This window comes from Aythya marila (genome assembly GCF_965140915.1).
Source record: "Aythya marila genome assembly, chromosome: 1".
In the NCBI taxonomy this organism is placed as follows: Eukaryota; Metazoa; Chordata; class Aves; order Anseriformes; family Anatidae; genus Aythya; species Aythya marila.
The window spans coordinates 68,001,999-68,028,571 of NC_139042.1; the positions used below are offsets into that span (position 1 = coordinate 68,001,999).

At 38.5% G+C, this 26,573-nt stretch overlaps 1 protein-coding gene across 2 annotated transcripts in view; it reads left to right on the plus strand.

Moving 5' to 3' along the window:
- The window catches only part of MGAT4A (alpha-1,3-mannosyl-glycoprotein 4-beta-N-acetylglucosaminyltransferase A), a 70,718-nt gene that overhangs the window by 22,455 nt on the left and 21,690 nt on the right, over positions 1–26,573 (plus strand). For both annotated transcript variants that reach the window (XM_082784826.1, XM_082784827.1), the window contains exons 3-9: positions 3,565–3,732; positions 6,337–6,477; positions 8,320–8,453; positions 20,882–20,928; positions 21,484–21,597; positions 22,202–22,277; positions 23,731–23,845. In XM_082784826.1, the coding sequence (XP_082640952.1) occupies positions 3,565–3,732; positions 6,337–6,477; positions 8,320–8,453; positions 20,882–20,928; positions 21,484–21,597; positions 22,202–22,277; positions 23,731–23,845 (795 nt within the window). The remainder of the gene's footprint in view (positions 1–3,564; positions 3,733–6,336; positions 6,478–8,319; positions 8,454–20,881; positions 20,929–21,483; positions 21,598–22,201; positions 22,278–23,730; positions 23,846–26,573) is intronic.

A 26,573-nucleotide genomic window follows, 5' to 3' on the forward strand; every position in this document is an offset into this window, starting at 1 on the left:
AAGACCTTAAAGTTAGTTTTGTAGGCTTATGCCAAAGTACTTAGGAGTGAGATTTGATTTATTTATTTTCTTTCCAAGTTTTTTTGAGTATTTAGAAACTCTAGCTGCCTTAAGGGGACGTTTACTTTTCCAGAGTTGGGACCACCGAATGTGATACTGTAAGATCCCAAGAAGTATTTTCTCCTTCACAAGTGTCTTTCAGTATGAAATCATATTTGATGTTGCTGCAGTTGTGCGGTTGTGGCTTTTTGTCGTTTAACTGGGTATCGGAGCAGTTGATCTAGGTTTTGAAGTACTGCAAGGATAGCTTTTAAAGAAACAGCTGAGTGCTGTTAGAAACTGAAATTTAATTCATTTTATTTCAAATCACAGCGAGTCATATTGTAAAACAAGTACTAAAAGACTGACTTCCACGTTAATCTCCAAATACACAAAAAGAATAACGCATCTTTACTAGTATCAGAGATGTGAACGTTTTGTGTCACCTCAGTTCTTACAAAGAATGAATTTTACTTCATTTTGCATAAATAACTAGAATAATACTTATAGGTTAAAATACGATTATGTACATCTTATTAGCATTTTCTGATTTACTTGGCTCAATATTATTGTAACCTAACAAAAGCAGTAATACATTCACTTTTAAAGGATGCATTTGAGGAGTTTACATGTCTTTTAGCCTCCTTAACCCAGATGTATCTGGCTGAAGAAATTGTGAGTAGTTGCCTACTTTGAAGCAAAAAATTAGTATTTCTTAAAGGAATTCACTTTTGAGGTCTGAGGTAATATAACTTTAAAACCAGTACAGCTCACTGGGAGCCCCAGAACTACTTGCTAATACTTCTGTTGGGAACAATGTCATGGTGCCACAGCTAGAAGCCTGAGTTCTCAATGGTCTTTGCTCAAGAGCTGCTGTGATAAGTTACAAAAATAAAACTTTACTTCCATTTATGTTATTTTAAATTTGTTTAAAAAATAAAATAACTAATTAACTTTTTATTTTGGACATTAATTATAATGTGAAGATGGGATAATGACTGCCTCCTTTGAAAGTACCTTGTTTTCAGTAAGCGATTTTTATTGGTAGCTCTTAACATTATGGTTTTCATTCCTTCCCATGATAAAACAGCCTTTTCATTTGGATTCTAAGTTTCTCATGGTTTTAGGACTAAAGGTTTTAGTTGCTGTGGAATTACAAGGGTCCTGTAAATCCAATTCTTACTACCCACCTGAATTAGGAAGGTAGAAAAATCTTAATTTCTGCATACAGGCTGGGTTTAGTAGTAACAGATTTTGCTAGGTGGAGGTGGCAGGCAGCTCTTGCGGTTCTCCACTGACTCCTAAATAAGTTGTTCCCCCTGGACTCTGCTGCTCCTTGTAGCACCACAATCACCAGAGTGCTGAGCGTGATGTGTTAGCTTGGTGGAAGAGCCTGGAGAGCACCAGGCAAAAAATCCTGCCACAAATTACTCTTTCAAACAAAGGAAAGAAGACATGAATTCATCTCGAGGTGCTCTTCTGAACCACAGGGTCCTCTTTTATTTTCCCTGGAGAAATACAGGCTCTGCCACAGAGGAGTTCAGCCTTTTAGACAAAGTAGGAAGGTCATTACTGCTAAAGTTTGTCTGCTATCTTGTACCATAAAGAAAGGCAAGAAGGGAGACCTGATGTGACAGGCTGCTTTGGATGTTGGATGGGTCTCTGGGAGAGCAGATTTAGGAAAGGGAAAAAAAAGCCGTGCAACAGCAGCTGGGAGAGAGGAGTGAGGAAATGTGAGAGAAGCAGCCCTGCAGCCTGCAAGGTGAGTGCAGCAGGAGGGCAGGAGTTGCTCCAGGCAGGCAGCAGCAGTTCCCCTGCGGGCTGTGGAGAGGCCCCTGGTGGCGCAGGCTGTCCCCCTGCAGCCCATGGGTCCCACATGGAGCAGATCTCCACGCTGCAGCCCCCCCATGGGTGGAGGAGCCCCCGGTGGAGCAGGTGGATGTGGCCTGGAGGAGGCTGCGGCCCATGGAGAGCCCCCGCAGGAACAGGCCCCGGGCCGGAGCTGCAGCCCATGGAGAGGAGCCCACGCAGGAGCAGGGGGTCTGGGGGGAGCTGCCGCCCACCCGTGGGGGACCCGTGCTGGAGCAGTTTGCTCCTGGGGGATGGATGGACCCCGTGGTACGGAGCCGTGTGGGAGCAGTGCTTGAAGAGCTGCTGCCTGTGGGCAGCCCCTGGGGAGCAGGGGCAGAGATGCTTTGTAACCTTACTGTTGCTTGTAGACATGTCTTCAAGCAATCTTGCTGCTAAAATGCTTTGTAGCCTTACTGTAACTTGTAGACATGTCTCCAAGCAATCTTTGATTACTTTGGGTTATCATTGGCAAGTAAGGATGCCCTCATTGCCAGAAATTCCAGAAAACTTTCCTGGCCATCTCGATCCTGCTGACTAAAGCAACAGGTCCAGTTTCAAGCAGCAGGCTGGATTCACTTGTCAGTGTGTAGTGTGCCTAGCACTGCATTGTGCGCCAGCGTAGCTGTGTTCTGGGTTTGTTGGCACAAAAGCAATAACCATTTGGTTTTAATGAAAAAAGGAAAACAAGGCTGGCAAGGGAAGTGTTTTTGAGAGGTAGTGAACTATATTTTTATTTTTCTTTCTTCTAAACACAGGACATTTTAGCTAATTATGTTTTCCAAACATAATCAGAACAGTACATCCCAACTACAAAAGAAGAAATAAGTGAATTGAAAGAAGTTGGAGGAAATGCAGCATAATTAACAAGGGAAAACCATAATTCCTTCATTATTCCATGTATTGCTGTAATGCAGCAACAGGAAGAGACGCAAATTGCTTGCAAAACTGCTTCTTTACCCCTGCAATAGGTGACAAACCAAATCAGTAACTCTATGGATGGCAACTGTGTGGTTGCAATATTGATGACAAGATACAAAGTCACTTCAGATACACTGTTCAATATCCGTAGATCAGCTAAAGAAGAGTGATGGTAAGCAGGAGATTTGGGGAATGATCAGTGGGATGAAGGAAAGATGCACAGAAAGGAGATGCTTACTTTGGGTAATAAGAGCATAGGCAAGATGTGAACAAATGAGCTTTGGTGTTTCCTTCTCCCTTTTGGTCTTCTTTCCAAAATGACATGCATTTATTCCACTCATTCTTACAATGTATTCAGAGAGGGCTTCCAAGAGACATGACCTGTGCTTTTATTAAGGCACTGCCCCTGTCATGCTTTTTAAAACAAAGGGATTGTTTTAAAAACAGGGCATCCCTTCCAAAAAAGGGACTCAGAATTGCCTTGTGGTGTTGAGTAATGGGAGCTTAAAGGTTGCTCCTGTCTGTGGCCGTGGTGATGAGGAGCATATCCCTTAGCGCCTGCCTTGCATCCCTGCCCGGTGCAGTTACTCTTTCCTCTGTATGTTGTGTAAATACTCAGGAAGGGTTGTGCTGGGCTGTGTCCTTGCTGGCTGTATTTCAGGTGCTACATAGCTGAGCAGTCTCCGTTCCTTGTTGGAGCTCCCTGTAGTCATTTGTTGCCCAAAATAATCAGCATCATTTTTTCTTTCTCTGTAGAAAAGTTGATTGCATATCAACGGGAATTTCATGCTTTGAAGGAACGTCTTCGTATAGCTGAGCATCGGACTCTGCAACGCTCTTCGGAGCTGAATACTATCTTGGAGCAGTTCAGGCGTGCAGTAGCAGAAACAAATGGAAGTAAGAATGCACTGAATAATTTTTCAGGTACATACTGTGATTGAGCTTTTTTTTAATAACTATGGACTATGAATATCTCTCTATTACTCTAGAATAAGAAATTAATACTGAGAAATCTGTGTGAAATTGTTCAGTGGTGCAAATAACAAAGCTATGTAATATGTTGTATCTGCTGGCTGGTTTTCTTTTTCCATTTTCTATTCTTAGCGAGCCGCCCACTCTTCATCTTTATAACTTTAGAGAATGAATACTGATTCCATGCTCAGTTTGGAACTTCTGGTTGCTTATTTAGCTTACTTGGACAATAACTTACCTCACTTTTTAAATAGAGCTTGAAGGGAAAAGTGAGCAAACAGTCTTTATGAAAAGGATGAACTTGAATGAATTAAAATATGTTTTAAAATAAGATGGATGATTAAAAAGCATACAGGCAACCTAAAGTATTGGTTGTGATTTGCAAAATGTACAGCTAATGGCCTTTTTAATAACTAGTCATTAAGTATTACATTTGTAAAGTCTTCTGTATTTTTTATCCATCTCTGAGGCTGATGCTATTAAGAGCTGTCTTTGGCAATATTAAAGAGTGCCTTCACACTACTCATCAACTTATTAAAGTTAGCTTTTAAAATTATGTTCTAATTGCTTTAGTTTCTCTGATATTTCTAAATGGACAGTGAATAACAAATAAATATAAGCTTTCTGGCCAGAAGTCTGATTTGGTCATTTGCAGAAATGTCACTGTGTTGGCCTAGTGAGGGTAAGAAAAACAAAGATTTTTGCAAATCCAGAAGTTGGATAGAAGTTTTAAAATCTGTTGTCTAGTTGCATTTGTGCAATGGCTTGCCATCTTCTTTAACTTAAAAAAAAATAATTTTTTTGAGAGCTATAATTGTAGGCCCTTAGTGCTGAGATTAATATTGTGCTGATATTAAGAAGAATTGCTCAGACACTAATGGCCTGTCCACCCTGAACTGTGTAGTTCCCTGGATCTCCAGGAATGGTATTCAGAAAGGTTACATTTGACATAGTCTGTGATTCTTGTCTTGCTCTTCTGTCTGTATCTTTCTGCTAAAGTAAACAACTATAGAGGAAGTTGTGTAAATTGGATTTACAATTGGATTTACAATGTGGTATTACCACATGCATTTCTAAAAAAATGAATTAGTTTGCTTATGTGCATGGTAGTCATAGAGAATTATTCTCTTCTGATGCAGTTGAAGTTACTGATTCACATTTTTAACATTTTACCATCTCTGGATCCAAACTGCCTGTGGATCATCCTTTTTTTTTTTCATGTGGAACTGTGATTGGGAGTCAGCTGAAGTCTGAATTCCCAAGCTTTGTCCTCACAATTTAGGATTAGATAGACTTTACTAAGTTTAATGTACTTAAGTATACAAAATACTTTGTACTAGTTGCTGTCTTTGAATCTGGAAGAATTCTGGATTGTTTTATGTAAATCATTATTCATCCATACAAAGAGGGTCATATTCTGAGGGACTTCTAGGCTCTTTTTTTTTTTTTTTTTTCAGTTGAAACTAAAGGAAATGTTAGCAAAAAATGAAAACTTGTATTGGAATCTATCAAAATTAGCATCTCTACTTGTGGCATCTATTTTCAAAGCATTTTTCAAGATCAAAGTGCTATGATTTGTTTCATTGCCCCTTCCCCCCTTTAAAACAAACAAACAAACAAAAAAACAAAACTCACCACAACCCAAACAAACAAATCCTCCTAGCAAACCAAAAGACAACGAGCAGGCAACCCTTCTGTTTTTGTTGTAGTTATGCTCAGAATCTGAGAGGGGTGACGTTTATGGAATTACTTTAGGCACTTCTGCGCAAGTCAGATTTTCTTGGAAACCTTGAGTCCAGTTTCTCACTTAACTTATGAACCTTACGATACTAAGTTTTTAAAGGCCCATGTGCTATCATATCATATTGTGTGCTTGCTTGAAATGAGAGCTGTTTTCACACTTGATGGAAGAAAATTAACACATAAGAAACTGTTATTTGCAACTCTATGAGAACCACTTGGGTATCCTGAGAGGCAGTATTCTCCAGAGAAAGCAAGAAATATTTTAAATAATCTAGTGGAATAAATTAAATTCACACCAGTGTATGCTTTATTGCAGAAATGTATTGCAAAATCTTGATTATATATTTAATGTTAATTTTGTGTCTGTATGGACAATCTATCTAATATGTGTTTAGAGTTTTGAAAAATGAATTATTTGCAGTAGCATTTCGACATGGTGATGATTCTATAGGTGTATGTCAAAAATAATCTAGGTAAACAGACCTCCCATTTTGATCTGCTGGAGAAAACAAACTAACAAAACACTAAATAAATTGAGCATTCTTTACTTTTGTGATTAGACACTGCAAGTCTTGTGTGATGAGGTGAGTATGAACTGTATCTGAAGGAAACTAATCTTGACCATTGCTTACATTAAAATTTAAAATGAGAAAAGATTTCCTTTGTACACAAGACACAGTGCCTCAGTAAAATGGATCATTTCTTCCTTTTTTTTCCAGTTAAGATCAAGCTGTGAATCTTAGATGATTTACAACTGCATAAAACTTTTTATTGTTTCTTTTTCTGCATGACTGACTTCATGTGTGTTTGCAGATGAGACACTGAAATTGTTAAAAGAACTAACAAGTAAAAAATCTCTTCAAGTGCCAAATATCTATTACCATTTGCCTCATTTGTTGAAAAATGAAGGAAGCCTTCAACCTTCTGTGCAGGTTGGCCTTGGAAGGACAGGAGGTAAGCTGATATAGTGTTTGTTTTATGTTTTCTATCTGGAGGAATTTCTAGTTCTTGTAATACAACATACGGCGTTGCTTAGTAGATCAAGGACATCTCATTTAACTTGTGTGATATTGCTATCTCTCAGAATTCACACTGAATCCAGGATGAAAGGAGTTCGGCTTCAGTTTTGCTCTTTTCTGCATAATCTCGGTCACGCCCCACCCCATGTTAAGCTCCGCATTAAGAAGCATTTAGTTTGGGTGAATTTTTGTAACTGAGTAAAAGAGAACAAAGCACAAAAGTGTTACAGTTTCTGAACTGCTAATGGACATACCCCTTGGGCTTTTTCAGATTTGTGTGATAACCATGCATAGATATAATTATTTTAGAGTTGGTCATGAATTAAAGTATAATTTGGAGTTGGACACACTAAGATATTCAGACAAAATTGCGTCAATAAAATGTGGACATTGGTTGGAGGGGAAGAAATAAATATTGTGCTGCAATGCCATTGATCCCCTTTTCTTTTTAATCCTCCCAGATTCTGAGCTTTGGTCATTAGGATAGCTCCACTGAATCCCACTCTTATAGCTCTAGAAAATAGTTAGGCTGAAGCCAAACCAAGCTGGCGTACCTCAAAGCACATGTATGTGTTTCCAAGCACGAAGGCCCCACCAGTGAATCCACAGGCATGCCTCTGTGTCAAGTGTGTGGGCTCAAGCCATGAGGTTATTTTTCTGACTATAAACACCATTTGTTTCAAAGTTGTTAATTAGGAAGGCAAATGTTCATACTCCTTTATTGTTTTAAGTGAAGCCTGTATTATATTCCACTAGGAATATATGACAGAAGTTTCAAGTTAGAAAACAGAAACTGGAGTTTCTGTTAGTCTCCCTAAAAAGAGGGAGAAAATTGAGTCTAATTTATTTTCCTATCTTCTCCTTTCATGATCATGATGCTTTTTGAGTGTTTGTTTTACAAGATCAGAACTCACTGATGTATAGTTGCTAGGTGAAGCAGGTGCTGCAAGTAAGGGTAAACAAAATTTTTAATAGTTGTTTGATTTTATATATTTATGATCTGGTAAATCATTTCACACAGATGGCTCAGAGCACTGACTTCCTGGGGGCTGGTCTATCCTTTTATTGTGTTCCTGTTGATACCTGCTGTGTTTGCAGGAGGTTGCCAGCCCTGTGTGCAGAGTGGCGTGAGGAAGAAAGAAGACTACGGTGAAATTTAAGGAACCTAGGAGTTGAATGGCCATCTGAAAGATGGGGTTAATAGCATTGTATTATGGGCCAGAGTGCTTTGCATCTGAGGTACTTTTAACAGGGATGAGAGGTTTGAGTATGGAATTCTTGGGTTATCCTGATGACCTGAGCTTGTTTTTCTGGAAGAACCAAAATCTCATGAAAGGGAAGTAAGAGTTCACCAGTACAACTTTAAAAGGCTTCTGAGGAGTTAAAAATAAATACTTGAGTTGTGAAGAATGATTGTGCCAGCTTGAAAATAAAACTAGGTTAGGGAGGTTAATCATTCTGTGAGTCGTGGTGCAGCCTTACCTGATTAATATCATGGTTGTTGATTATTACCTCTGCAATAGCCTGGCATGTCTAGGATTACTTTTTTTTTTTTTTTTGTTTGCGATGTGTGTGCTCTGAGCATTGGTGGTGATTATGTTAATCACGTTCCTGTTGATGGGTGTTATATTTTTAAACTATTTTAAATTACTGCTATCTCAATCTTTTAACTCTTTGCGTTTCTTAAGTAATGCTTTATTATGAGACGAGCTTTTTGCTTTTTCATTCTTGTGTATGAAATTACTGAAAGTAAGTTTCTGTTTTTATTTGATTTCAGTTTCCATTGTAATGGGAATACCTACAGTGAAACGAAAAGTCAAGTCTTATCTTACAGAAACTCTCCACTCCCTTATTGATAAGCTGTCCCCTGAAGAAAAACTGGATTGTGTTATGGTTGTCTTTATAGGAGAGGTAATCACATAAATATTTTTATATGCTTTCTAACCTGCCTTTAATCATGAGTGTTCCTTTCAGGAATTGATGAGGACCTTCTTTTTCTTTGCAATACAGACAGATGACTGTCTATGCCTCCATCTCCTTTACATTTAAGGAAAAGTCTTGTTTCTCTGAAATAAACAATTCTGGAGAGCCCAACCTTTTCTATTTATGAAGTGAGCATGGATTTGGTGGACTGCTCATTTTGCACGTCTTCTGATGTTTTATATAATGATTAATATGTCCTAATTATCTTATTCCTTCAATATCAGCATAGTGGCTAAGGGTCTATGGTATGGTAGGGAGTTTTTTTCCCTTTGTCTTCGTGCTCCTTTTTAGTCAGTCCTTCCTCGGGTTGGTGCTGCAGCTGGGGAAGTTGGGTACAGATTGTTACTGATTTTATTTTTGGACTTCCTGGACATTAAAAGTCCAGACCTTTTAGATGGACTAATTCAAACAGTTTTCATTTGGACTGTTTGGTCAGTTTGACTCTTGATTTAGCTGAAAGCTTAAGGAAAATGATAGACTGCTTTCAGAAGTAATCTTGCTGGCTGCTGAGTGTTGTATATATTTATTTTTTCTTAAGAGTCTGGCATGGAATGGGGGATTTTTTTTATATATGTTTGACCTTCAGCCATCTAACCATGTAGTGCTCTGTTCAATCAGTGTTTTGTGAATCCCACAGAGGAAAATTTGAGTCCTCTAGTTATAACTTTGAACACCATTTTAATCTTGTGAGCTAGTGTCTTTTCAGCGATGATTAAGTGAGAAAACAGTGTGCTAATACATCTAGTTCTATTAGCAACAGATTTTAAACCTTTATTTTAGAAGTTTATAAACTCTTTTGCTGTACCTGAGACTGACCCTTACAGTCTTCTAATATAAATCGCTCTGGCTTGTTTTTTTTCTGACAGTGAGTCACTCAAAAACCATCAGTCTAATAGGTAATGTTTTTCTGCAGAAAATGCTCTTAAAACATCTCTTGGTTGAGAATATCAAGTGATCAGAATTCATTTAGGAATTACTGGAGCAATGGCTTTCCTTCTGTGTACTGTTCGGAATAATTTCATTGCATAAAATTATTGCATAATTTTATTTAAGGTTTAAAACTTTTAAACCTTGAAAGTTTCATGTTGTTTTGCTTAAGGAGGTCTGAGTTGTGAAGACTGTGTGTTAGCGTTGGATTCTCAGTCTTCTACAAATCTTAGAGTAGGAGTGAAGAGAATCCATACCCCAACCCCAAATGAACAAGTTTCCTTGTAACCTTAGACAAACCATGTAGGTATGCTTGAGTTTTCCGTAGACTTCTGTGTTTTACTGTGGAGTGGGACCCTCTGCATCTTTTGGAGATGGCTGTTTGATGTGCTTACTCCCATGTCTGCTATGGGCATAGCAAGCCATGAATGTTTGGGAAAATCCAAAGAGCCTAGGTTTGGATTCTTGTCCCCTTATAACCTTTCCCTAGCTTTGCATTTCTTTTTCCATCCAATTTCTCCATCCGATTTTGTCTCCTTTGCTTTTCTATTCCTTTTACCATGCTTTATATTTCCTTAAGTTCAATATCTCATAGTTTGTTCTGTAATTGCTACAGGAAACTCTTTCAGTGAATAATATGGTAAATACTTTATCCTGAACTGTGCTATGTTTTTTTTTTCTGGGTTGTGCTGTATTTTTCAGCTTCCTTTTGCAAGATGGATTGTGTAGGTTTAATAAGCATTTTCTCTGGCTACTTGAAGGAAAATCTGTTCCCTTCATGGACTTCTGTTTGTTCTTAAACAAAAGGAAGGGCTTTTTCTCTTAAAATAGCTTTGACTGTGGGGTTTCCTAGTCTAAAATGTGTTAGACTGTTATTAGCATTAACGGTTGCATTAATGTAGGCTATTCAAAAATACATTATGGCTTTGATCAACCATGCCTCTATTAAAGATGGTGGCAAAAGCTTCTGAAAAATGGTATGGCCTCTGCTGAACATTTGTGCAGCTCAAATACAACAAGAAATGGTTCGTAGTATGAGGTTAAGTAATTTTACTAATAATTTTAAAACTACTATTTGTGGTTTCTGTATAAGCTATACAGAATATAAGCTATTCCACCACCAACAACAACGAAAAAGTAAGAGTTTACAAAATTATTTTTCCAAGAGAACTACGTGAAAAGTGGTATTTTGGAAGGATTACACGAGGATTTTCTTGCTGACTCAAACTGAGAAATTGAATTGACTGTGTGTAATAAGCATTGCTGGGAGACAGTCATAAACGACAGTTTCTTTGCGCTAAGCACCCTAAAACTTCTTTAATGATTAATTTCTTTCTTTTAGCAGTTCTATCTCACTTCTTTCTCACAAAATTGACTTTTCTGGAACCCAACTTGAAAATTACAGCTAATGGCCTTCTGCAAACAGCATGAACAGTATAAACAGATAAGCTAGTAAATATAGGTGCACTATGGTTGCTAAATAAAGAGATCTGCATATTCATTTACTGTATGGATATTTCTCAGTAATGTGATCATACACAGTAAATTTCCATACTGAAAGTTCAAGGAATTCTAAAATATCTCGGTTGATGTGATACCTAATCCCCAATTTAAATAATTACTAGAATTGCTTGACAGTAAACTGTGCAATTGTCCCAGTAACTGACATATGTCTGTGTTCTCCAATTTGTTAAAATAATTTTATTGCAGAATAATTTGCAGGGATTAATTAGGATGACTAATAAATAGGCATGAATCATTATATGTCTATACTTAAAATCTTTTTATTCCCCTTGACTGTGTAGTTAGCTCAGATGCTCCTCAGATGATTTAAACAAACGATTCATCTCTCACCAAACTGGTTTGCATGAAAACCTCCTTTCTGAAGAAACTATAGGCTCTGGGTTTAAGGAACTGTGAACTCCACATGAAAATGACTGTCCAGTTTTTTATTATTATTATTATTTTTCATAGGGATTGCAAATAACAAGGGAAACAAGGTTTTGAAATACTTTACATAATAGTGGAACAACAGACATAAATATGTATGAGAGAAATTAAAATATTTTTCTGGTATCTAAACAAGATATTTTTTCATATGAGATCTCATTTACCACAAAGAAAGTGCATCTTAGACTTGTTCTAAATTTATCACAAATTATTGTCAGTCCACTTCATTAATCAGTGACTGTGCTTAGCACAGCCTTTTGTACAAACAGTAATCAATGTATATTGGAAAGACCACAAGTCCTTGATTTGACCAAGAATATCAAAAAGGCAAATCATTTCAGAAAGAATCAGAAGACACTCAGAGCTATGCAAAAGGATTTTGCTAATATTGCATAGTACTGATTACATCTGATTGGGCAGTAATTGTCCAGCCATTTGCTCTTGGAGCACCAGTCTGTGTGCTACGCTTTCTCACACATTGCTTATTAAGTCTTAGACTGTTGTTTCACATGTAATCCTAGCATAAACATACACATGTATACGTATGTATGAATGTGTATATATTAAATAAATTAAAGCTAAACAAGGCTGTTTTGCTAAATAATTTAATCATCACCTGGTAATTTTAAGGGCCTGCACAGGTGGTAACCTTTGTTTTGGATTTAAAACCAGTCAAGATGACCGCAGTTTCTAGTTATAATGTTAGCTCTTGTAACTAGAGGGCAGGTTTGTATACCAGTTATAAGTACCTATGTAAACTGCTGCTGTGTTCTCAGCATCTTTAGCATCTGAAGAGTGTGGAGTGTTGATACTGGGCATCATCACAGGACTTTACATTCCTCTTGTCATGGTAATGGCTAGCAAAGTTTCACATGGGATATATAAAACATTTCTTAGATGTCAGAGAAAAATTTTGACAGGAGCTTGAAACCTGCCATGGACCTGAGACAAACTTAGTGTCTCAACAGAAAGATGAAATTGTGCTTTTTTCTCAAGCTCTAGGTTTGAACGACTGAGATACTTCTCTTTAAGGTACCTTTTGAGATGCTCCAGGGCCACAGTAACTATCTAATGTTTCTCATAAGGGAACATCACTGTTCTCACCAGTAACATCGAGAGCATCCATTTGTGAGATGAAAAGTAGCAGTAATAGTCTGAGTTCAGAAGCCTTACAGGTGACTTTGTACCTGGATGATTGACTGAATTAACACTGTATTAATAAGCAAGTTTAGGACAATGTTCTCAAATTTTACTACTGTGGTCTGCCTTGGCCTAAAGACAATGAGGACAAATTTCTTCTGACCTCCAAGTAAATGACACAGTTCGTTGAAGTGTGCTTTTGATTGTACACAATTGCTACCTACGTTTGACTGGAAAAAATAGACCTTCTAGACCTTTTCAATGATTTACAGGCTCACCCAAGGACACGCCAAGATTTCCCCAGGTTTCCAGGCCACATGTTCTGCTTTCTTTCAGACTCTACAAAGGCGGCTTTGTCTGTAATACATTACAAAGTTAGTTGAAAGCTATATGATGTTAACATGACTTCCACCTAAATGTGCTGTTTTGAGTTGTCCCTTGACTTTTTATTCTGGCTATCCTTCTTAAAATCTGAACTTGCTCTCTGATGTGGTGCTGTGGTTCACAGCACAACACCTAGGGACTGGTGCCTTCATGACTGAGGAGGTGGCATGCAGGATACAAGGGTAGGGACAAATGAGAGTGGAGTGATAGAAGAATAAACTTGTATTTCTGCTATTGCTGTGAAAGGCTTCGCATTGTGAAACCCTGTCCACTAGACTTTTTTTTTTCTTTGTACCTTGTTCTCCTTGTTCCCGTGTTTAACTTGAAACTGCTGCTTCAGATCTGAAAGCAGAAACTGTATTCCTGAAATAATCTTTTTCAGCTGTACTGGTTGAACTTTAGCAGATATTGTTACCTTTTTCCACAGGCTTTGTTTATATCCTTACACTGTTGAAACCACTGGAAACCACTGCTGCACTTCTAGTCCTTAGGGCTTTTTCACTGCATAAATCTTCAAAAACATGTCTAAATGCTATTTTAGTGGATGATTTTTCCTAGGTGAAGTTTAAGGTCTTGTATATAGGTAATTATATTCGTATGTACTTTCACCATTTCAAGTCAAACACAGGTTTACCTTGCCTTTTCTGGAAGTTGTTCAGTTTTGCATTGCTTGTTATTTAAATTACATTGTAAAAATACTCCACCCGTATTCTACAAGGATGGTGAAAGATCAGATAAAATTGTTGAAATGCATAAGCAATTAAATTACTGATTTCTTTTTTGGGGGGGAGGGTGGGGTGGAGGGTGTTGTTTCTTGAATAAGTTAAGACTGATTTATAGTAGCTAATCATTTAAGAATTAAGATCTGGGCAAGCTGACAGACGAGATAAACCACATTGTTTAGAAGGTCCTGTACAGTTGCTGTCTCAATTCTTCACTGCTTTCCCTGCAGCTTCCCTTCCTGAATTTGTAGTATTTTGATAGTTTTAGTGCCATCTTTTGTCTATTGGTGCTTCTCTTCCTAAAACCAACTCTTAATGACAACTTAAATAGAAATTTAATCTGAACAGATGTTTAGTCTGCTGAGGGAATATCCAACAGGCTAACAAAGATTGGAAGGGACCTCTGGAGATCATCTAGTCCAAGCCCCCTCCCCTGCTCAAAGCAGGGTCAGCTGCACTAAACCTGTGCATTTTGCAGAGCATTTCAACTTGCATCTTGGAAATTACAGCTTATTAAAGAAGTTAAGCTTGGTAAGTCAAGCTTCCAGAACAAGAAAATCATAGAATCACAGAATGTTTTGGATTGGAAGGGACCTTTAATGACAGACTAATTCCAACCCCCCTGCCATGGGCAGGGCATCTTCTACTAGATCAGGTTGCTCAACTGCACTGCTTGTACATGGTATCGTAACATTCCATCATTTCACCTGCTTTTTGTATGTGGGGGTTGTCTTTTTTCTACTCCACATGGAGATACGTAATACAGAAATGAAGTGCTCATCAGCCGAGTGTCAATGGTGATGCATACAGTTTAATTTTGTTTAGCAGCTGCTATTTTGTAGTGCTTTATTTTGCCAAAGTCCAGTGTTGAGCACTTCTGCTCACTTGTGGTGGGAACATCATGGAAACTGGGATAAGACTAGTGTTCAGTGGCAAACTATGAAAAACTTATAATTTAAGTGACGTCTCCAGTAAGTGTAGAGAAGCTTTTTCAGGAAAGAGTTGGACAGAAAATAAAATGGGAGAAGAATCCCACGCTTTGCAATGGAATGTAGTTGCCTGAAATTCATTTCAACGTTTTTGCTTCTTCTGCCTTTACCATGTCTTGTTCATTCAGTGGTTTGATGCAAAACACCTGTGCACTTACTGTGCCTGTGCATCAACCAAGCTCCAGTCCTGTTTGGACTCACTGTTACTGCTTGTTTAGATTTTACATACATATATGTGGATTTGAACTAAGTCTCTGTTTGTTGTGGTAGGGATGCAATCTGGATGCCTCTAAATGAAATTAAGAGGCAAAATCTGAAATGAAGACAACATTTTTTATAGAGTGTGTAGCTAAATTGTGAGTGTTTTTGCTACTGGATATCGTGAAATACAAGTGAGTAAAAAGGTTCTGGAAGGCATTAAGCAAATTCACAGAGAACAGACACAGGAGGAGTTATTGCATCTAATTATATGGATGCTACTCAGGCCTTGCAATTATAAATTGTTAATTGCTGAGAACTGGGAGGTGTATGCAAGGAAGAAAGATTTGTTCTGTACATACCCTGTTAATTACTTTTTTTTTTTTTTTTCCTGAGCATCTACTGCTGGCTAAGATAGCACATAACTTTTGGTGCAGATAGACCTTTGTTCCGTACTGCCATGGTTTTCCTGACGTTTTGAGAAGGAGTTCCCCTTCTCTATGCTTGAAGGTATTAAATGGATAGGTTTTAACAATATGAAAGAGTTGGTTCTTAAAACTAGAAATCTTTTCCTCTGACAGTTGGTTAGCCATTAAGGAGAGCATTCTAACCCCTTGTTTTCTCTGCTAGCTAATATATTCTACCGCTTTGCTATGTGCATCCTCACTCATAAAATCAATAAAAAAAAATGGACTTTTGTTCACTGCTGCTGTGGTTCTTTGTGCATTTGTTATGAATAACAGTGTTTGTTCAGACAAACCTTAGAATAATTGCAAACTTGAAATATAGCCTCACATAAAGTATAGAAGGTACTTTAAGCAATTGTAGAGCAGCATCTTAAAAAAAACAGGAAATTTGAGAAAGACACCGACACTCTGAAACTTTTTTTCCACAATGCACTCCAGGTTTTCTTGTAGAGAGATTCATCAAAGCGCTGTGTGTGTCTGTCATCAAAATAGCTGATATATGAGTTAAACCTTAGATGTTGCCAGTTCGGGCTTATGAAACACCATAGACTTCATAAGCTAAAATCTTTTTTTTTCCTGCTGAAAGGTTAGGTAGGCTCAAGGGAATACTGGCAAGGTACATGGAAAAGGGGTCTACCAAGGAATATTAAGTATACAAAATCACACGTGTCTCAGGAAGTAACCTGAACTGAAGGCAGTCAGAGCATGGATGGAAGCAGGAGGAAGCACTGTGCGTGCTTGTCCCATTTGTACTCTTTTCTATGTATCCATTTTTGGCTGATGCTGATGTTGGAAGCAAGATGCTGAGCTGGGCGAATCCTTGGTCTTGATCTAGTATGAATGAAAAAAGGAGGATGTCTCGTGCCACGTGTTCTTGCTTTCTCTGAGATCAATAATTTCTTATGACTAGGAAGAAAGAATGGGCAGGAAAGATTTGAACTGCTGATGTTTGAAATAACCACTCCTCTTTACGCCTTTCATTAGTCCTCAGAGATCTACTTAACAAGACAAACTTGTTTTTGAAGCTCCACGATTCATTGATAAGATGCATCCTTTTGGCTGGCAGTGTTAACTCTTTGGCCGTGGACTATCACAATTTGGCATCTTTAAGGGGATTCGTTCTTGAAATGTTAATTTTTGCTTCTTTTTTTCTCAGGTTCCAAACTCCTAGGGATTATTTCATCTTCAACCTTAAAAGTTGTGTGAAGGAATGTTAACACCTTCTAATTTCACAGAATCACAGAATCACAGAATTTTCTAGGTTGGAAGAGACCTCAAGGTCATCGAGTCCAACCTCCAACCTAACGCTAACAGCCCTCCACTAAACCATATCCCTAAGCTCTACATCTAAACGTCTTTTGAAGACTTCCAGGGATGGTGACTCCACCACTTCCCCGGGCAGCCTGTTCCAGTGCCTCACAACCCTTTCAGTAAAGAAGTTCTTCCTAACATCTAACCTAAAACTCCCCTGGCTCAACTTAAGCCCATTCCCCCTCGTCCCGTCACCAGGCACGTGGGAGAACAGGCCAACCCCCACCTCGCTACAGCCTCCCTTGAGGTACCTAAAAAGAGCGATAAGGTCGCCCCTGAGCCTCCTCTTCTCCAGGCTGAACAAGCCCAGCTCCCTCAGCCGCTCCTCGTAGGACTTGTTCTCCAGGCCCCTCACCAGCTTCGTCGCCCTTCTCTGCACCCGCTCAAGCACCTCCATGTCCTTCTTGTAGCGAGGGGCCCAAAACTGAACACAGTACTCGAGGTGCGGCCTCACCAGAGCTGAGTACAGGGGGACGATCACCTCCCTAGCCCTGCTGGTCACACTGTTCCTGATACAAGCCAGGATGCCGTTGGCCTTCTTGGCCACCTGAGCGCACTGCTGGCTCATATTCAGCTGACTATCCACCATCACTCCCAGGTCCTTCTCTGCCTGGCAGCTCTCCAACCATTCCTCTCCCAGCCAGTAGCTCTGCTTGGGGTTATTGCGCCCCAGGTGCAGGACCCGGCACTTGGCCTTGTTGAACTTCATGCAGTTGACCTCAGCCCATCGGTGCAGCCTATCCAGATCCTCCTGCAGAGCTTTCCTACCCTCAAGCAGATCGACACACGCACCTAACTTGGTGTCATCTGCGAACTTACTGAGGGTGCACTCGATGCCCTCGTCCAGATCATCGATGAAGATATTAAAGAGGACCGGCCCCAGCACCGAGCCCTGGGGGACGCCACTAGTGACTGGCCTCCAACTGGACTTGGCTCCATTCACCACGACTCTTTGGGCCCGGCTATCCAGCCAGTTTCTAACCCAACGAAGCGTGCGCCAGTCCAAGCCAAGAGCAGCCAGTTTCTTGAGGAGAATGCTGTGGGAGACGGTGTCAAAAGCCTTGCTGAAGTCAAGGTAGACCACATCCACAGCCTTTCCCTCATCCACCCAGCGCGTCACTCTGTCATAGAAGGAGATCAGGTTCGTCAGGCATGACCTGCCTTTCATAAAGCCATGCTGACTGGGCCTGATCGCCTGCTTCCCCTGTAAGTGCTGCATGATGACTCTCAGGAGGATCTGCTCCATGAGCTTTCCTGGCACTGAGGTCAAACTGACAAATTTAGCAGACAAAAGCATTCACTGTTGTTTTCTTACAGGTTGTGCTGCTTTGATTGGGATCACCAGTGACATTTCCTTTCAGTAGATGCAAATAGCGCTGACACCACGAGCCAGGTTCTTCATAGCTATTCCAAGGTCAAACTGGTATCTACCAGACAATCTTCAATGCAAGCCTGAAGAACAGTTACACTTTCTTTCATGGATGATTTCCTTTTGAATAATCAGGGTTTGTCTCGTCCTCTTTAAGGTTCTTGGAGAAGACAAGGTCTCCTTTATATTATCTGTTGTTCATACTTGTTTGCAGCAGTCTCATGTCCCGTAGGTCGATAAAGAGGACCATAGGTCTTACTTTATCAGGCAGTAAATGCCTTCTTCCTCAAAAGTGGGGAATGGATCTCGGTCGATAATAGATTTTTCCATCACTCTTCAGTTACTGGCTGAATTTATTGATAGTGCTTGGAAGATCCTTAGGCTAGAGCAATTCTCTGACTGTTCCAGATATCCTGCCATTACTGCACTATGAAGTCTTCTCTGTAGTTAACTCTTCCCTTGGGTATTGCGACAGATTGATCAAATTAATTGGACGTGCTCATATTTATTTCATCAGGTTGTGTGAAATAACTTCTGAGTGCCACCGTCCTGGCACCTGTCCACAGCTGAAGGGCGTTGGCAAAGGTCCTGTTTAGCGTTAGGCTGGGTAATGAGGAGAGGTGGTCGCCTCTGGAGGTTTTGACGTGGAAGGATGGCGCGCAGCCTGCTGTCCTCAGGGGAGAGTTTGGTGTTGAAACCCTGCTTCCAAATCTCAAATGCTGCTGGTAGATAAAAATACGCTTATTTAGACATAATGGCAGGATATCAAGTTGGTAATGCATTTGCTCACATGAAAAATGGCATCAGCTATTTCAATCTCGATGTTCTTTTTCATCGAATATTGAATTCAGTACGACATTGAAAGTCTACAGGCCACATCACTTTAACGTGAAGCTGTTGTGATCCCAGTTCAGACTGGGAAATTGCCAACCTGGTGTGTGAGAGAGACGCACACACAGAGAAATAGTTGGAAGTAGGGAAAGAACTCTTATTCCAAACTCTCTAATCTTTCTGGATGTGGTCTATTTTGTATTAAGGAAGTCAGCTTTTAAAAGCACTGTAAAACAGGACAAGGCTATGTTCATTTTAAGGAGAGTTACAGTGAGGCAGGGGATTCTGACTAAATGTATGCTTCCAGTTAGGATAAAATACTGCTTGTATTTTAATATCTGCAATACTGGATAGAGACTAGCTGTGCTTTTGGTGACTATTCATTTAAAAACAAAACGAAAAACCCCACAACCTGTTTTCCTACGTAATTACATTACAGACAGTTTAACAAGTATTTGACTTATTAGTACTAGACTGAGTAACTGGAGTTTGAAATGTCAACTAAAAATTCAGATTGTTTCTTTTTCCTATGTTGACTAAACAACATTTTTTAATGTTTAAAAATAAATACAATTTTTTTAAAAAGGAAAAGATAGAAATAATGATCATTGAATTATCATTACGTATTGATTTGCAGCTATTAAATCACAACAGAAGAAGTTGTCTTAGACTTCATTCTTGTAGAGAACTGTGCCTGAACAATCCATATGTGTAATTAAAGACTCAGTGATATGTGAAGGTCCATATGGGTCTGTGAGTCTGCTTGGGTCGAACTCATTATGGGACAAGTTTTAAATTGCTAACACCTTAACTGCTTATTAGGATTTCTGTCCTGCGAAGCACTAGGAATAGTGCTTACAAAGGAAATACGTATGGGAAAAAAAAAAAGCATGACGAATGCTTTCAACTCGCTTCTTCATACAGTGTTTGCAACCTGCTTTTGGAAGAAACCCACTGCTGTCCTTTTTGAAAATGTGTGTGTCACTGGCATTATGTTGGGTTTTATAAAAAGTAAATCTTTAAAAATAGGAATGGTAATTTCTAAGATCAAAGGGTAAGAACCTTTATCAAACAAGATTAGTGGTTCCATAGAAATGCTTGGGAAGGATTTATTCTCGGTGTGTATAATCCTTTAATGATAATCTGCATTACAAATTCATCAGAAAGATAGTATGAACTGTTCCTTTGTTTCCAGCATTTCAAAGGCAGCTGTTTCTGCAGAAACCTCATGAGCTACCAGAATCTATGTTGATTTACAGACTGTAACTTTTCTTTTATATACTGATAAATAATATGTCAAATTATTAGATTAGTAAGTACAGCAAAGAGTAGTTTTTCTTAGTCTAGTTTATGAATTCAAAACCTCTCCTTTCCTGCATGTGTATGACCAACTTAGTAGGTTGCATAAGAAGCCAGTTCTGGCAAATTAGGTGATGTATACTCTTCCTGAATGTCAGAATTATTTTTTTTAACCAACAAGTAATTTTTTAGAATATTTGCATCTTAAGAACCAGGTGATTTATCAAATTAATAGTCCTTCAAGTTCAGTCTCTGATGCAAAAATGCAGCCCTTGTTAGGAAAATAGCATGTTCGTTGTTGTCTGAGGTTGGGTTATCCATGTTTTAACTGGAAAGTGTAGGAGATGCATTTATGAAAGAGGTGTCTGTTTATTGCCCTGTTCTTCAGAAATCTTTCCTTGATAATATTTTTGTATAGCGTAATATTGTTAACAATAATATGTTCTTCCTACACAAACACTGGGTGATCATTTTGTCATTAAGATTATGAACTGCAAGAAAATGCCACTTTTGCATTAGGACTGTGTATTAAAAGCAGACATAAAGCAAATGTTATTTCTCTGTGTTTACATAAAAGAATAATTTCTTCTTCTGTTAGTCAAAGGACACGGTTACCAGAGTGATGTGCTCCTGTATTACTAAAATATCGTACACACTGAAATTGATTTTCAAGTACCTCACCAGTTGTTGTCACTGGTTTCTTTTAAAGAGTAGCTGCAAAACGGTTAAGTATTTCATTTGATAGTGTGTTTTTATTTTTGTTTTTCAGACTGATCTTGATTATGTTAACAACGTTGTTGCAAGCCTGGAAAAAGAGTAAGTTGTAGTTCTAAATAACATTGTGATAAGTAACAAAAAGCATTAGGGAAATAGAAGTTCATACATTTTTGTATTTTGGAGGTTTTGTACTTTCAAACCAAAAGGTATTAGATAACAAAATAAGGGCAATGATTCAGTCAGTTAAGTTGTAAAATAATAAATGGAATTAAACTGATTTTGTGCACCATAAATAGATTAAGTTGCCTTAAAATAAATGGGAATTTGTGACATCTCTGTTACTGTCTTGTATTCCATACATTCAAAGAGAACTGTAGGGAGAAAAAAAAAGGCAGTGTTTATAATCTAGTTAGAATTTTGATTATTGGTCAAGAGACTAAGAGGCTATGCTTTAAGAGACTTACAGATATGCTTATAGAGACTAGGAGCTATTAGGGAAAACAATATCTTCTTCTATAGTAATTTTACTTCACATCCCTTATTTGAGTAAGTCATTGCTATAACCAGGCATAGTAACTATACCAACAGGAAGCTAGCAGGAAGTCTACAGAACTGAAAATATCTCGTATGATTTTATGATGCTTCTTTTGGCAGATTTTCTACAGAGATCAATTCTGGCTTGGTGGAAGTAATAGCCCCTCCTGCATCTTACTATCCTGACTTGTCAAACTTGAAAGAGACATTTGGAGACTCAAAAGAGAGAGTGAGGTTAGTTTATTCCTCCAAATCCTTTCCCATCTCCTCCCACATTCACACTTTTCCTGTTTATAACATGACAAGTGGGATGTGAATTCTTTAAATGTTTTCTTACTGTAATTCTTGAAAGTGTGGGAAAGTGAAATGAGCACTGAGTCCTTTTCAGTCTTATCTGCATGCTGTTCTGTGCATGATCAGAGCCTAATGCTGAGCTTGGTTGAACTCATTTAATGTTAGATTCTGGGAGACGAACAGAGACTTTTGTTGTGGTTTTTGTTTGTTTGTTTACTGTTTTTCTTTCTGAAATATGGTGTAAAACCCAGTCATTCCTGCTGAATTCTATTTAAAATGCACATGTGTTTTAGTGAAATGCTAGGTAGTTTTCACAAAATAGAAATCAGAATAAAACAATTTTTTGTCTGTATTAAAGTATAAGTTGGAAGCTTTGTTCCTTTTTTTCAGACAGGATTTCCTGAGGGAAAGATGCCAAAAGCAGTTGTCCTAACATTTCACCAATATGCGTCATTTTCATAGTGAGATTTACTTTGAATTACCAGTGTGTATTGAAAGAACTTTTTTTTTTATTATTATCCTTGAGTTTTTAATTGAATTTCAGATGGAGAACAAAGCAAAACTTGGATTACTGCTTTCTCATGATGTATGCCCAGAAGAAGGGAGTTTATTACATTCAGGTAAATTTCTGTTCTTTGTTTTCAAATGAGTCTGCATAAATTTTCAAATGAGTCTCCAGAAATCATGCTGTTGGGTACACCAGAAGGACTGAGACAGAGCAGAGATAACATGGTTATAACTTGGAGGGCACTAAGTATGGGTGTAACGGTGTCTGAGGAAGTAATCTGTGGAGTACCCTGTCTCTGAAGTAGAAAGCTATTTGTCATATATGATTGATTTTATCTTAAGAAGCTTAGCAAAAAAGGTGAAGGAGTGTAGACAGCTTAACTACTGTTTTCTCCCTTGTCCCCCAGCTGAGGTACAGCTGAGTCTCCTAGGCAGAAAACACCAGCATAGTTTTGAGTGAAATTGAGCTAAAATCTATTTTTCTTTCTCTTGAAAGCAGGTGCAGTGTCACTTTCAAAATGTACCTATACACCAAAGAGTCATATTAATGTGTTGCCAGACTTGTTTTCTTTTTTTCTTTCATTTTTTTTTTAAAGAGGTTCTCAAGAACACAGTTAAGCAATTAATCTTAAGTTTAATTTAGTTCAGAATTGTTCCTGTCATGCCTTCCTGCTTTGAAGCAGAAGCCTTACCTATAGGTATGGCAGATCTAGTGGGTTAGCTGTGCTTATGATCTTTATTTAGATTTTGGGACTGTATCCTCTGGGTGTAACGCCCCACTCATCTAGTTTTTACAAAGCAAGCTCTGCTGTCTGCTCTTTGAAAGCTGTTGGAGACTCATTTTTCCTGGAAGCTGTGCAGCCAGTGACATATTGACAGCCTGTTTGAAACTAGGCAGTCACACGAATGTTAGTGCCAGCACAAGGGGGAAGAGCATGAATGTTCTAGGAGATAGGACAGGAGGAGCAGCATCCTTAAAGCAGCAGCCTTCACTTAGTGTGAACTAAAAGGATTGTAGCACAGCATCTTGGGAATTGCACTGTCTGGACTACGCACCTGTTCTTCTCTTTGGCAACCAAAGTAGAAAATGAGGAAATGAATCCTGGCTCTGCAGATAACGTGTCTCTTAGCTTCTAAGAGGAGACATTATTTTAGTACTAGTAGGGAAGTGAGTAAACTGAGTCACATTTTCATACAAATAGTACAGAAGTTCTAGTTTTTCGCCACATAATGTCCTGATGATGTCACTTAGTCTAAAATTATTTCATGGAAGATTCTTCATTGAAGAAAGAAGCTAGATAAGCAATGTGATTTTAATGCCTAGTTTACATCTCCATTATGTTGAGATATGTTCAGATTCTGGATTAATTCTCCACAAACAGACTAACTGTGATCCCTATAATAGTTATTCTTGTCTGTAGAGTCTAGGCTTTAAAGCAGTGCTTGCACTAGAAATACATGGATATGGGTTAGCAATGTATTATAAATCAGTATTTCCCACTAGTACTTTTCCTATTGCTTTGGTGTTATTTTATTTATAGTGATATCATTGTTACCTTCCTCTAGCTTGAAGATGACATCGTTGTCAAGCAGAATTATTTCAGCACAATAAAAAATTTTGCACTTCAGCTCGCTTCTGAAGATTGGATGATTCTAGAATTTTCTCAGCTGGGTTTCATTGGTAAGAAAATGTTCATTTCAATAGTTTGAAAGAACACATTCATCCTTAGATGCTGTGATTAATAGTGATCTGACTTCAAAGCTATCTATCTTTGTACTGGAAATAGACCAGGAATTAGAAATTCATTGGCTTTTTTAGGAACTCTGTGGTTTAACTCATGTTTGCTTTTGTTAGGCTTTTCATCTATTTTTGTATAGCAGTTAAATTCAACCTGTTGGAAATGAAGACATTTTTATAACCAAAAGTTGGTTTATTTATAAAAATATTAACAGTTCAACTGCAGGGAATTACCTATTTTAAATTTGACTGCAGTTAAAATAGAAATATCATTGAAACGCAAACGACTGCGAAGTAAAAGGAAAGAAGCATAAAAACTAACTCCACCTAAAACAGTCTCACTGGTGTTTATGACAAGAGCTCCAAAAAGAACCAACAGACATCGGTTTGTCTTGGTTGCTAAGCCTGTCCTATCTTCACTGGTCTGCTCCATCCAGGAGAAGTTATGACAGTCCTCTCCTTCTTAGAGATAGGTAGAGTGAGTCTGCCATTTGCAATCAACAACAGTGAGAGAAGCTAACGCAGCATCTGGGGCTGTAATGGGTTGACTACCAGGGGGCAGATGAAATTGCCTTATAAGTATTTGTTCTGTCTTACACTCATACATTTTTACAGAGAGATACTAGTCTCAACGGAAAAACAATGATAGAAGTTTTGAAGGGATTTTACAAATTGAAAGGATATTTCGTTATTGCAGTGATGTGTCATGAACCAGCACCAAGTGGTTTTCATGTGTCATGAAAAGCACCAAGGTGGAGATATTAAATTAAACTAAATCAGGCTGGGGAGATTCCTATACTATCCTTTTTAGAGCTCAGCATCAGATGTGTTGCTGAGGCAATGGTTTTCTGATATTCAGCATTTCAGAGATTGATAGGTTTGAAAGAAAACCAGCAGTCATCTCCTAAAATCCTGTTAGGGTATAAAATTGTGCTTCGTATATTTGCCTGCCAGTCTCACCTATGATGAAGAGCAGGAGAGGAAATGGGCAGAGGGAGGTCTCCTCATCCCCTTTCTGGCTACCCACATAACCAGTCTGCTTGGTTGCCTTGGGCTACCAGCAGAGAACGATTTCAGCTGCAACATATGTGACTGGTATTTTTGCCTCAGAGTTGGAGAGAGAAACAGGAAATGGAGCTGCCTATCATGGAGAAATAAGCATTTAAATAATTTACTGGAGCTTTTGTCTTAAACAGACTTGTCTTGGCTCTCTGTGGTTCTTGCAGGTGGAGAAATTGCTTGAATAATGGTATCTGATTAAACTTTATTTCTACTTTTTTAATCGTGGACTTAGATGGGGTTAGAGTTTTGACTCCTGTCCTAATTGCACTTTGAATGTAAATTCTGGGTGAAGTTTCTAGGCTGTAGAAGCAACTTACCTCCATTCTGCATTTGCTTAATTAGCGCAGTACAGATGGAATGGTAGAGTGCAACACTTGCAACTTGCATTTTTGTAATACTGAGATATCAAAATGGGCATAAACCCAACAGTTTAGGGCAAGCGCTGTCTAGCGCCTGCAAATATATTTCAGAAAGCTTTTTTCTGTATTTTGCCTTTCACATCCCTGTGTTCTCAGCCCTGTATAGAGGGGACAGAGTCTAAGCCAGGAGGGTTAGTTAGATGGTTCTTTTTAATACTGAGATTTGGCTTAATCGTATGCTAAGCTGTATGAAAATACTTGAAAGCGTGTTGTTGTTGTATTGTCTACATGCTGATTGTTTGCAGTGGAGGCTCTAAGGATAGTTGTAATTACATTTATTTCTTATCTCCTTTGGCTAGACATCCCTGTTCTGGTCCTTGTATCATATTTGCTTGCCTCCTATCTAATTAGATACTATCAGTAGATTTTCAGATGCATTTAGCTACAGTTGTGCATCTTAATGTTATTTTTCTACCTAGAAATTTATTTTTTCCCCACTGAATTTATCTACTTATCCTGTTTATAAGTTCTGAGAGAAGGATTAGTATTCATGGAAGGGATTAATAGTTCTGGCTTGGAGACACATCGGTGTGCTGTAACTATATCCTGCATATAAGTTTTATGCAAGTAATATGGATTTGTCTCGTCTCTACTGTTGCTTTATGGATCTTGACGCATTGATACTATGATCATTTGGTAGTGCAGGGAGAAGAGCAAAAGTAGTTGCTTGCAATTGGGGATGATTTTTACGTGCAGATATCTGCGGGAGAAAGTAGAGTGCTGAATTGCTAGTGATTCAGAAGTAGTAACTTGAAAAGAGGTACGACTGATTCATCGTAAGCTATTGCAAGCCTTGATCAGCTTGCAAATTCTGCTAGGAAAGTGTTTTTTGTCATAGTGTATTTCTGAACTGAAAATCTAGCTTACGCAAGTGGTACATGAGGAAGTGGCAAATGCAACTGTTTAGGCTGACAGCAGAATTACAGAATTCTGTCACCTCTGCCATAGAGCAGAAGTTGCTTTCTTTGATTTTTTTATTTTTTTTAGATTGTATTTTTTGATACTGAACGCAGAACCCTAAGTGCTGCCAAGTGTCTAATAAATAATGTGTGAGATGTATGCTGTTTCCCTGAGCAGCAATGTGGAAGGAGGTGTAGCGTTTGGATTCTGGGCTGCGCTGCAGTCCCTGGCATACCACGGTAAAGTCCTGCCAGACTTTTATAGCAACACCGATTTGTCTTCCAGCTGCT